Source organism: Caretta caretta, chromosome 5 (genome assembly GCF_965140235.1).
Source record: "Caretta caretta isolate rCarCar2 chromosome 5, rCarCar1.hap1, whole genome shotgun sequence".
NCBI lineage: Eukaryota > Metazoa > Chordata > Testudines > Cheloniidae > Caretta > Caretta caretta.
The window spans coordinates 52,968,630-52,981,216 of NC_134210.1; the positions used below are offsets into that span (position 1 = coordinate 52,968,630).

Genomic DNA, 12,587 nt, shown 5'->3' on the forward strand with positions numbered 1-12,587 from the left:
AAGTGAAGGCCAACATTTTCAGACATGCTCCCTAACTGTGCAATCAACAATGATATAGGCCCATTACCAAAGACAGATGGTAAAATTAATAATGGTGCAAAAAAGGAATAAGTGTTAAACAAATACTTCTGTTCTGTATTTGGAAAGATACAGGATGATGCACTAATATCACATGACAACAAAGTCCTTTCCAATCTCTCAGCAACTAAAGAGAATGTGATAAACAAATCGGCATGCCTGGATAACTTGTATCCAAAAGTCCTAAAAGAGTTGGCTGAGATAATCTCTGGCCTGATTGTTATTTTTTAATAAATATTGGCAATCTAGAAGACTTGAAGAATGTTAATGTCAAGCCAATAGTCTAAAACAGCCAGTAAGATGACGCAGGTAATTATAGGCTGGTTAGCCTGACAACAGTTCTGGACAAATAATGGGAAAAGCTGATATAGATTCAACCAATAAAGAATTAAAAAGCTAGAAATATGAATGGTGCCAGTCAATATGGGCTCTACAGAAAATAGGTTTTGTCTCATAGTTTCTTAAAGACAGAAAGGATCATCATGATCATAGGTTGACCTCCTGCACATCACAGGCTACAGAATCTCACCCATCCACTCCTGTAATAGACCCTAACCTCTGGCTGAGTTACTGAAGTCCTCAAATCTTGATCTAGAGACTTCAAGTTACAGAGAGTCCACCGTTTACTCTAATGCAAAGCACCAAGTGGCCTGTGTTCCATGCTGGAGAGGAAGGTGAAAAATCCCAGGGATTCTGCCACTATGACCAAGGGCAAATTCTTTTCCAACCCCAAATATGGCGATCAGTTAGACCTTGAGCACGTGGGCAACTCACAAGCCAGACACCTGGGAAAGGGTTTTATTAACTCACCATCCCCTCCATAAAGTTATCAAGCTCAGTCTTAAGTTTTTTTGCCTCCACTACTCCCCTTAGAAGGCTGTTCCAGAACTTCACACCTCCGATCGTTAGAAACCTTTGTCTAATTTCAAGTCTAAACTTGTTGATGGCCATTTAACATCCATTTGTTCTTGTGTGAACATTGCCACTTAAATAACTCCTCTCCTTTCCTGGTGTTTATCCCTCTGATGTATTTAGAGAACAACCATATCTCCCCTCAGCCTTTGTTGTTAAGCTGAACAAGCCTCACTCTTTATGTCTCCTCTCATAAGAGAGGTTCCTCTGATCATCCTAATAGCCCTTCTCTGCACCTGTTCCAGTTTGAATTCATCATTCTTAAACAGAATTGCACATAGTATTCCAGATGAGGGCTCACCAGTGCCTTGTACAATGGTACTGACACTTCCCAGTCTATTTGAACGACCTCACTTGATGCACCCTAGGATTGTATTAGCCTCTTGCACAGCCACATCACATTGGTGGCTCGTCATCATCCTGTGATCAACAACTACATCCAGGCCTTTCTCCTCCTCTGGCATTTCCCATTGATAAGTCCCCAGCTTATAGCAAAGATTATTATTAGTCCGTTAAGTGCATGACCTGCACCGTTGACTATTAAATTTCCTCCTATTTCTATTACTCCAATTTTCAGGGTCATCCATATTTTCTTGTATGATATTCTAGTCTGCCTCTGTATATGTGTCATCCACAAATTTTATTAACACATGCCCATTTTTTGTGGCAAGGTCACTAATGAAAATGTTACATAAGATTGGGCCCAAGACTGATCCTTGAGGAACTCCACTAGTAACCTCCCTCCAGCCTGATAGTTCACCTTTCAGTGTGACCCCTTGTAGTCTCCCCTTTAATCAGATCCTTACCCACCTTTTACTCTTGTATTAATCGCCATCTTCTCCTGCTAACTTATAACTTCCCATGTGGAACAGTATCAAATGCTTTATTGAAATCCATGTTGATTAGATCTACTGCATTTCCTCTGTCTAAAAAAAATCAAGTTATCTTCTCAAAGAAAGAGATCAGGTTGGTCTGGCATGATCTACCTTTAGTAAAAGCATGCTGTACTTTATCCCAATTACTGTTTACCTCTGTGTTTTTAGTTATTCTCCCTCAAAATTTGTTCTAGGGCCTTGCATACAATTGAGGTCAAGCTAAGGGGTCTGTAGTTTTCCAGATCACTTCTCCCCTCCCCATTTTAAATAAGTACTATATTTGCAATTGTCCAGTCATATGGTATGCCCCTTGAGTTTATGGATTCATTAAAAATCCTTGCTAATGGATTGCAATGTCATGTGCCTGTTCCTTTAATACTCTCCATTCAAGAATATCTCCCCTCCCTCCTTCCCCTGTTTTGGTCCCATTAAGGTGTTTAAGTTTAGCTTCCACCTCACATTGTAATTTTACTTCCATATCCTTGTTAGCCACCCTGCTACTGCCCTAAAGCTCATTATCTTTATTAAAAACTGAGGCAAAGTATTCCTTTAGGTGTGGGGCCAAGCCTAGATTATCTAATCTCCACCCCATCCTCAGTGCTTAGCAGTCCCACTTCTTTCCTTGTTTTCTTTATTTATATGGCTAAATAACATTTTAATATTGGTTTTAATTTCCTTCGCAAGGTCCAACTCTGGTTGGATTGTGGCAGTTCTTCTTCCCTATACTTTCTGACCTCCGAGAGGTAGATTTCCTTGCTGATCCATCCCTTGCAGACTTTGTGCTTTCTTTTAATCACCTGTTTGAGATGCTTGTTCATTCAGTTTCACCTGCAACCTTTCCTTATAATTTTTCTCCTTGCTTAGGATCCAGGCTCCAGCTACTTGAAGTCAAAGCTGATTAAACTAATTCCAAGCCTCCTCCACATTCAGTGCCTTGAGTTCTTCAGTCCGGTCCACTTTCCTAACTCCCTTTTTATTTACCTTTCAAAATCAAGGTCCCTAGTTACAGACCTTTTTTTTTAAATTTATTCTTTCATTTAGTTTAAACTGAATTAACTTGTGATCACTTGAACCCTTATCCTCTACAACCAGTTACTCTGTTTTTTTCACCAAATAGTCTCTGAACCAACAAGAGGTGATGCCATTTTAGATTTAGCATTGGTAAGTAGCAATCACATCCAGGAAAATCTGGGCCCACCTTTATCAGGTAGCATTTGTCCTCCAATCTATATCTGGGAAATTAAAGCCTTCCACAATTTGTCAAGCATATGTGATTTCATTTTTTGATTTGATTACAAGTTTGATTGATAAAGATAATGGCATGTAACTTTTGTAAGGTGTTTGACTTAGTACCACAAGACATTTTGATTAAAAAAATTATACAGTTAAATAAAACACATTATATGGGTTAAGAACAGGCTAACAGATCTCAGAAAGTAGTTGTCAATGATACTGTGGCAAAAAGGACTAATGAGATCTGTTCAACAGGAGTAGGGTGGTGATTTTACCTATGTATACACAACTGAGACAAAGACTAGAATGTCTAGTTCTGGTGTCCATATTTTAAAAATACTGAAAAACTGGAGATGGTGCAGAAAGAATGCCACAAGTGATTCAAGGGCTGAAGAAAATGCATAACACAGTGAGAGACTTAAAGAGCTCAACCTGTTCACTTATCAGAAAGACAGAGAGATGACTTGATTATGGTGTAAAAGTAGATTCCTGAAAAAAAAATATGAGGTATTAAAGGGTTCTTCAACTTAGCAAAAAAAGGTATAAAAAAGAAGCATAAAGCTAGAGAGATTTTAAATCAGAAATAAGGCACAATTTTTTTTAAAAAAAGTGATGGTGATAAACCACTGAAACAAACTACAAAGGGATGTGGTAGACTCCCCTTCCTTTGGTGTTTTCAAACACTGGATGCCTTTTTGAAAGATATGCTTTACTCAGAGTATTGGGCTCAATATACGAGCAGTTGAGTGAAATTTGATGGTCTGTCTGATATGTAGAAAACTAGATGATCTAATGGTCCCTCTGGCCTTAAAATCTCCAAGTTATGGGCCTCAGTTTTTGCATACTTAGACACCATGTATTTGGTTGTCAGGGGCAGTTCTGCCAAGCACTCCCAAGTTTACCTCAGCAAGCACTTACTAGTTAGAAGGAAATCTTACATTTCAATAACGTATTCTTAGCTGCGCTTTAACTGGGTCTGGTTGAATATTTATCAAAACTGTTTAATGGATGTTTTGTTCTTCCCTGACAAAAACATTTCTTGGGAATTGAGAGTTTTTGGGCTAATTTTCCAAGGAAAGCAAAAACATTGCTTCTGAAGTACTGCTATAGTGCCTTTTGTTTCCTGTTCTATGGGACAGGCTCCCCATTGGACTTCACAATGTACCTCCTCCCCACATCAAAGGGGAAAACTATGATTCATCATGGGAGAAATAGTCCAACCAGGGAATGGGAGCACGAAGCACCCATACTATAGACTCCGTGAGGCATCATTTTAGAATTGAAAAAGTCTGGATTTAGTTTTGCCAAAACCTTGAAATTTTCCACAAGAAAAAAGAGCTAGTTTTCCAACCAGCTCCACTCTTAACTTAAACTCAAAGAGATCCAATACTATTTGTATGCTAAAATCTGGTTTTAGAGTATCTTTACAAATATCTTGTAAGCCTCCAGCTAAGTAAAACCGATATAACAAATGCTACAGTAGTGCACAGAAGTACTGATGGAATTAAGAAACTTGAACACCTTTATCCTGATCACTTGTAAGGCATTTCTTATTACAAGAAAAAGAAGTTAGTGGCAAACAAGGCACTACAGATGTTGGAACACAGTTACACACGTTATTTACAAACAATTCATTTAGAAAATCAACACTATTCTCATAAAAAAAATTTTAAAAATACAAGAGGTTTCTTTAAATGAAAATTTTTATTGACATCCTTAACAGAGTAACAAAAGTTTATGATCTTGGTCTCTCCTTCTTGCCTTTGTACAAGGCTAAGAGGGAAACATTGGCTACTTTGACAACCTTGAAGCGAACTCCAGGAATATCACCAACAGCGTGACCTTTCCGACCAAAGCCAGCAACCAGAACTTCATCGTTTTCCTAGAATTAGAACAGGAAACACTGCAGTTGCACAGCAATCAACATCAGATTTATGCACGTGTCTGAAACACAATGTATCTTTTGGCTACTCTGAGAAATCAGAGCATCCCAAATTTGACCCAAGAGCTTTAAGCATATCACAACCCCTCCCAGGAAAGGCCAGCCAAAACAAAAAGAAGTGTTGTGGTCAGATATAAAAAGACTTGGAACTTTAGTCCCTTCAATGTTTTGGTAGGAACAAATATTAGCTAAGACACTCCTTTGCTTTGTAACAGCACAGCTGAGGCATGATGTGGCAGATGGAAGGTGAAAGAGCACTTCTAATGTCTGTCTTCTGCCCATCATCTTGTGTAAGTGCAGCAAGCATGGCCCCTGCTTGTGCCATCCCCCAGTTCAGCCAAATACACTTGGGAGAAGTTTTTGCTTTTAACATACAACTAGTTTTCTGTAGTTCATTTTCTGATAAATTATTCACCTCAATGAAATTCAAGCAACCATCATTAGGAACAAAGGCTGTTATTTTCTTGCCATTCTTGATCAGCTGGACTCTGACACATTTCCTGATGGCTGAATTGGGCTGTTTAGCCTCTACACCACTGAAACGGAAATACATGAAAAAGCATCACTGACATTCTGCTTGACTATTTTAGCACGTCTATTAGAACATCAAGAACTGCTACATTAAACATGCTGGATCACTTTGTACACCTCCATTCTATGGAGAATGTAAGTAGTATCTGTTTTTCATGAAGTACTATAAAACCCAACATTTAATGGACAATTACGGAAACACAGCTTGTCTAGTACCTTGGTACAAGAAAGAATAATACCCCAAATGGTCCCTTCGCTTCCTAAATATTTGAGCCAATACTTTGGGGTTGGGGGTGGAGAGGGAAAAGTTCCATGGGGACAAATACTAACTTAATGAAACTGCAAATTAGAAACAGTACAATGGCACCCTGGAGGCTTGAGCAGCTACTAGGATAGTCTAGCCTCCTAAATAAGATGCTTAAAAATGCTGACAGGAACGCAGGCATAAGGTCTTCATGTTCTGATTTTTATTTGGGAAGAGAGAAGGGGACTTTAGAGGCGGGTGGTAATTGCAGACAAATACAGATTGAAACAAAAAATCAAGTCCAGGTATTAGTGGCTGAATAAAATATGGTAAGCATTTAAATTTAAACCAGAATTGTAGACATCAAATGGCATGATGGCAAACATCTTTCAGTCCTGATAACAAACAAGAAATAGCTCCAGTGCTGTCAATTTAATGCATAATAGCCATTTGTCCAAAAAACACCATGTAAATCTGTAGATTGATGGGCTTTATTCAGAAAATGCCCAGCACTAAATTAGTACAAACATCGTAGTGAATTTTTCCACTGGACCTGATTTTCAAAAATTCAGAATTTCTATAGCTCCAACAGTTTTCAATGGGATCTGAGAGGACTCAGGACTTCTGAAAGCCACGCCCACTCCCTTTTTCAGCAGTATATCTCTTTAACCTTCAAATTTAAGAAGCCTTCCACTCTGAAGATAAATAGTTTTATTTTGAAAGTCATTTAATAAGGTTAACAGTATGTTGCACAAATCAAGCACAAAGACCTCTGAACTTCAAGAGAACCTAACTAAAAATGTATGTAGTAATCGTACATACTGCACAAAGCAACATAGCCCTCCAGATTCAAGTGCTGATGCAGAAACAATGCCTGTTAACCACATATAACGTGTGATAAACGACTTATAGAGCTGGGCACAGTTACAATGAAGTTAAACAGCATTTACTTTAGCACTCAGTGGAGTTGCTGCAAACTACTCACAGTAGCTGGAGTGTATTTCTCCAGCTAACCTCCACAAGCAGTTCAGTTGTACTTACACTTTTTCCAGGACAATTCCCTTCGCATGGGAAGCTCCTCCAAAGGGGTTGGCTTTCAGGGCAGTACCCAAGTGGGCCTTCTTGTATTGCTTGTCATGCCATTTCTGATCCCGTCGGTGGCTGCGCAGCTTTCTAGCGGTGCGAAGCCCACGGCACTTACCTAAACAACAAAATTTTGCGGGATACAGAAAAACAATCCATCAATGCCGCACGCTACAAACACGAGGCAGCAGCGCCCAGCTAAACCGGATGCAGAATCTAAGCGACCGGGTCAACCTGGGACCCAGAGGCAGATTGTTCAAGTCTCAGGAACGCCCGGAGCTGCTACCCGCCTAACGCCCCTGAGCACCCCCGATGCCCGCCCGCCCGCCCGCCCCGCAGCGCTGCGATCCCGGGGGGGGGGGGGCGGACGGGGAGAGGGGACCGCCGGGCTCGGACCGCCGCGCGTTAAGGGGGATTCGTTTCCTTTAGCAGTTCGGAAAACCGAGCCACCCACTGAGCGCGGCGGCGGCGGCTCCGTTCTCGGAGGCCCGACCTCACTCCCGGCCCCGGGCGCTCACCCATTGCGCTGCCGCTGGCCCAAGCCGCAGAGAGAGAGACCCGGCATGCACCGCGGCTCCTACACGCCGCTGCGAGGACCCCGCGCGAGGTGGCGTGGCCGCGCCTGATGGAAAACAGAGAGGAAAAGTAAGCGGCACACCCGGAAATGGGAGTTGTAAAGAAAACTACAATTCCCAGAATGCATCACGCTTCCAGGCGTCAAGCCTGTCCAGCTCTTCCCCTCCCTGGGACATGCGGTGGCCCTTGGCTGCGTGCCCCAGCCTCACCACCCCCTGGGCGGCTGCCCCCATCTGAGCTGGGTAGGCACGATATGGGCAAGGGACCTGCTCCATTTCTGCAGGCAAATGTGTGTCCTCGCAGCCTCCCTCCCAGGGCCTGGTGCCTGCCCCGGGCACAGTTCTGCACCCATTGGCATCAGTGTGCATGGTTTGGTCTCACATTGCAGCATTGCCAACCCTGAGATTCTCCTGAATTCAGGAGCTGAGTGTACCAGAAAAACACCAATATTATAAGACTTACAATAACATCACGAAAGTTACAATACTGATCCTATGAAGAACAGTTAAAGAAAAAACCTCTAAGCCATCTCCCTCTGTTATAGCTGAGGGAATTAATTTTGCCCTTGCATATTTTATTCATTCAGCTTCTCCTCTCTTTGCTTCTTTAAATTGGTCAATTGAGTTCATATTTGTTCTGTAACTATATTCATTCTAGGCCGTGTTCAGATCAAGGTGAGTTGCAGTGAGCCACGCCCTTGTTGCCTGCGGCCAGCACCCTCCTGTTGCTGTAATGCGGGTGAAAGGCCTCCACGAGCCACATGCTCAGAGCAGACAACAAAGGTGCAGATGCCCTCAACGGGCTGTTACAGTTAGAGACTGAGGCATTCAGGGTTGCAGCAACCACAAACCCTCTGCATCGTGCCTCAGGACCCCACTTTAGTCCTGTAGCTTTACCTTACAGGACAATGGGCATCCTCACCCTGCGCATACAGTGATCACAATGCTACAAACATCCATGCTGTTAGACTAGGTGGATGGAGGAAGGACACTGGTGCAGCTGTTACACCCCAGATACCACCAAGGAAGTTCAAGCAGAAATAATTAAATCATATCATCTTAAAGAAGCTAGCGACCCTATAAAGATATCCTGATCTGTTATTCATTTGCCATCTCTAGATTCTTCGGCTTCTTTTTTGTGAGTGTAAAATTCATGGGGAGGGAAAGCAGGTGAATGTATTAATTTAACAAAATTTGTGGAAGTGTCTCAACCTAAATCTGGCTCCTGCCACTGTAAGTGCCTCTCTCCTCTGATTTAGTAACAGCAAGTGGAGTAGTCATGGTAGATGTAATTCGATCGACATAGTGTCAGTGGAAATACTACACTGCTTATGTTGACTGTTACTGGCTTTCAAGAGCTTTCCCACAATGTTCCACACTGATAATACAATTGATGCAAGTGCACCACCTGTGCACACACTAGCAATTTTGTAACTGTGGTGGCTGTATACAGACGTAAGTTAGGTCAACATAATTTTGTAGTGTACACATGGCTTTAGAAAAGATACTAGATCTAACTGCACGTTAAATTAGGAACATCCACTTTTCTGCATTTATACAGGGAATTTTTAATTTAGTTTAGAGTAAATAAAACCAAATTTCATTTAAAAAATAGTTTCATGTTTTCAGGTACTAGCACAATATTTTAAGTGTCTCAAAAAGCAACAGTACACTCAAAAAATGTTCATCAGAACATGTGCCCCAATATTTCATTGCATGAAGGACTTGAAAAACCACACCATTTATCAAACTGAAGTTTATTAGTAGCCTAGATGGCTCGACAGGAATTTATGATCGTGGTCTCTCTTTCTTGCCTTTGTACAAGGCTAAGAGAGAAACATTGGCTACTTTGACAACCTTGAAGCGGACACCAGGAATGTCACCAACAGCATGACCCTTCCGACCAAAGCCAGCAACCAGAACTTCATCATTTTCCTACAGTGAAAGAAAGGAAGATTAATTGACTGAAAATTGTTTGTTACTAAGTACAAACGAGAACCCAAATATAAAGTTTAAGAATATTTAGAAAAGCAAATTGCACTGGTTGAACAAACCCTTTACATGTAAATGTACTGTAACTGCTCATGTTTTGATTAAGATACTTGAAATTTAAAAATAATATTACTAAGCAGACAGTAATAATTTCCTTCAGATGACCAAGTGCCACTGGACAGATAGGGCCAATAAGGTAACTTTGAGCTGTGTTACATGGAGCCAATTCACAACAAAAAGTTTTAGGGATTCATTGTTCACCTCAATGAAGTTCAAGCAACCATCATTAGGAACAAAGGCTGTTATTTTCTTGCCGTTCTTGATCAGCTGGACTCGGACACATTTCCTGATGGCTGAATTGGGCTGCTTAGCCTCTACACCACTGAAATGAAAAAAAGTAATTGCTGTAACTGAAAGTAGCCATCTGCTGGCATCAATTGTATAATGTACATAGTAATCACTAAACTAAAAAATAAATCTCTCAACGTCCTTGCAGCATTTGAAATTGGAGCAGAATGGTATAAAAGAAGCAGTTTCTTTAATAAATGCAACAGAGCTGTAATAAAGAGTCGGCTCTTCAAATTAATACCCGCAGCTCTTTAGAGTGTATCAGCTCTTCTCTTCAGGATCAGCTTCAGAATCCTTCTACCTCTTTCCCTCTATGTCCATACTATACACCCAACTCTAATTCAGTTTCCACATTCAGGAATAATCATAAAGGAAACTGCCACTTATAATTTTTAAAGGGTTTTGTTTGGTAAAATAATTTAACATTTTTTTAACCAAAATTGTTAATTTCTGTTTTAATACATCTCATGAAGCCAAATGTCCCTCATCAAAGTAAAACAACAACAAAAAACCACTGCATCATTAACTGACAGCATGGCCGAAGAGTCTAAGAAGCTGCATTAAGCCTCCCAATTCTTGGACAATGCAGAGGAGAGCAACAAAAATGATAAAAGATTTAGAAAACTTGACCTATGAGGAAAAGTGAAAAAACTGGGAATCTTTAGTATTGAGAAAAGAGATGCAGGAGGAACCTGGTAACAATCTTTATATCTGAAGAGTGATCAATTGCTCTCCATGTCCACTGAAAGTGACACTAGAAATAGCGGGCTTAATCTACAACAAGAGAGATTTAGGTTAGCAATTAGGAAAAAACTAACCATAAGGATAATTAAGCACAGGAATAGACTTCTAAGATGGGTTGTAGCATCTGCATCACTGGAATTGTTAAGAACGGATTAGACAAACACCAGTCAGCAATGGTGTTGGTATACTTGGTCTTGCCTCAGCACAGGGGACTGGACTAGATGATCTCTCCAGGTCCCTTCCCCGCCTTATATGTCTATGTTCCTATTAAAATGGCAGTCACAACCAAAATATACAACTTTTGAATGGACTCAAACTGATGTTACTAACAGCTCCTTTGAAATTCACTCATCACTAAAGATTTTCTTTAACAGCATTTTCTTCTCCTACTAACCTAAGAAGTTCATATTTTCTTTCTGGAGAGCAGCTACTCATGTTGGAGAAATGATACCCCCTTTTTGAAGGGTCAGATACAAAGCATAGCTACTCCCCAGACCAAGCAGATATATTGATTCATATTCTTGGGGAGAAGGAAGTTAGGGAAAAAAGGTAGCACAACTGCAAACATAGTTCATATTTGTTAAGCACAAGGGAAAACTATGTTAAAACACAGGATTCACAAACAATCCTCTAAATCCCAAATTTGGCTATCTAAGAACCACTGGTCTTTCAGGTGTTATGTACAATAATGTTGCGAGGGTACAGTGTGTAAAGTAGACAGACATTTGATGACCCGGACCTAACTGTTAAGTTCAACTATAAAAATGAAGAGAAACCCTGAAACTCTGCCTTCTGTAAAATCATTCAGAGCAAGGAATAGTGAAGAAATTAGGGTTACTTTTTTGCAATCAGTAGAGATGCAGCTAAAATTAACAAAGTCTGCAAATATATTATGATCATATGTTACTAGGTGGAGCAAAACAACCCTACCAGACGATATGCAAATAAACAGTACAAGTTCGCAGCTTGTCTCATCAATATACACTTGGATTTCACGTACACTTTTTCCAGGACAATTCCCTTCGCATGGGAAGCTCCTCCAAAGGGGTTGGCTTTCAGGGCAGTACCCAAGTGGGCCTTCTTGTATTGCTTGTCATGCCATTTCTGATCCCGTCGGTGGCTGCGCAGCTTTCTAGCGGTGCGAAGCCCACGGCACTTACCTAAACAACAAAATTTTGCGGGATACAGAAAAACAATCCATCAATGCCACACGCTACAAACACGAGGCAGCAGCGCCCAGCTAAACCGGATGCAGAATCTAAGCGACCGGGTCAACCTGGGACCCAGAGGCAGATTGTTCAAGTCTCAGGAACGCCCGGAGCTGCTACCCGCCTAACGCCCCTGAGCACCCCCGATGCCCGCCCGCCCGCCCGCCCCGCAGCGCTGCGATCCCGGGGGGGGGGGGGGCGGACGGGGAGAGGGGACCGCCGGGCTCGGACCGCCGCGCGTTAAGGGGGATTCGTTTCCTTTAGCAGTTCGGAAAACCGAGCCACCCACTGAGCGCGGCGGCGGCGGCTCCGTTCTCGGAGGCCCGACCTCACTCCCGGCCCCGGGCGCTCACCCATTGCGCTGCCGCTGGCCCAAGCCGCAGAGAGAGAGACCCGGCATGCACCGCGGCTCCTACACGCCGCTGCGAGGACCCCGCGCGAGGCGGCCTGGCCGCGCCTGATGGGCAACGCCGCTCCGGCGCGGAGACAGTCGCAAGATCAATGACGGCGCCGCCGGCAGCGAGAAGGGGCACACCCAGAAGTGGGAGCCGTTGTCAGGGAAACTGCAACTCCCAGAATGCATCGCGCAGCCGCCACCGGCTGTTTTCGGCCTTCCTGTGTGGCATCCCCTTGGCTGTGTGCCCTGCTCCCTGTGCTACGGCTGCCCCGGCCTCTCTTCCCTTCCTCTTGGCGGAGCCGAAGTCTCCCCGCACCGAGGTGGCTGCCCCCAGCTGAGACCCGCCCTGGTGCTGGAGTTGCCAATTTTGTTTGGACCTATTCCTGGAGGTTTCGTCACATGACATCATCTTTAATTAATGATGA

The 12,587-nt window shown here is 42.5% G+C and overlaps 2 protein-coding genes across 2 annotated transcripts; both read right to left on the minus strand.

Moving 5' to 3' along the window:
• Positions 1-4,783: 4,783 nt before the first annotated feature.
• On the minus strand, positions 4,784-7,553 carry LOC125636911 (small ribosomal subunit protein uS12). Its single transcript, XM_048850789.1, has 4 exons — positions 7,417-7,553; positions 6,857-7,016; positions 5,456-5,576; positions 4,784-4,980 (listed from the first exon to the last, which is right to left on the minus strand). The coding sequence occupies exons 1-4, from the start codon at positions 7,418-7,420 to the stop codon at positions 4,834-4,836; spliced, it is 432 nt and encodes a 143-aa protein (XP_048706746.1). The 5' UTR covers positions 7,421-7,553; the 3' UTR covers positions 4,784-4,833.
• Positions 7,554-9,214: 1,661 nt separating this feature from the next.
• Positions 9,215-12,275, minus strand: LOC142072139 (small ribosomal subunit protein uS12). Its single transcript, XM_075128556.1, has 4 exons — positions 12,119-12,275; positions 11,558-11,717; positions 9,727-9,847; positions 9,215-9,408 (listed from the first exon to the last, which is right to left on the minus strand). The coding sequence occupies exons 1-4, from the start codon at positions 12,120-12,122 to the stop codon at positions 9,262-9,264; spliced, it is 432 nt and encodes a 143-aa protein (XP_074984657.1). The 5' UTR covers positions 12,123-12,275; the 3' UTR covers positions 9,215-9,261.
• Between the last annotated feature and the right edge of the window lie 312 nt (positions 12,276-12,587).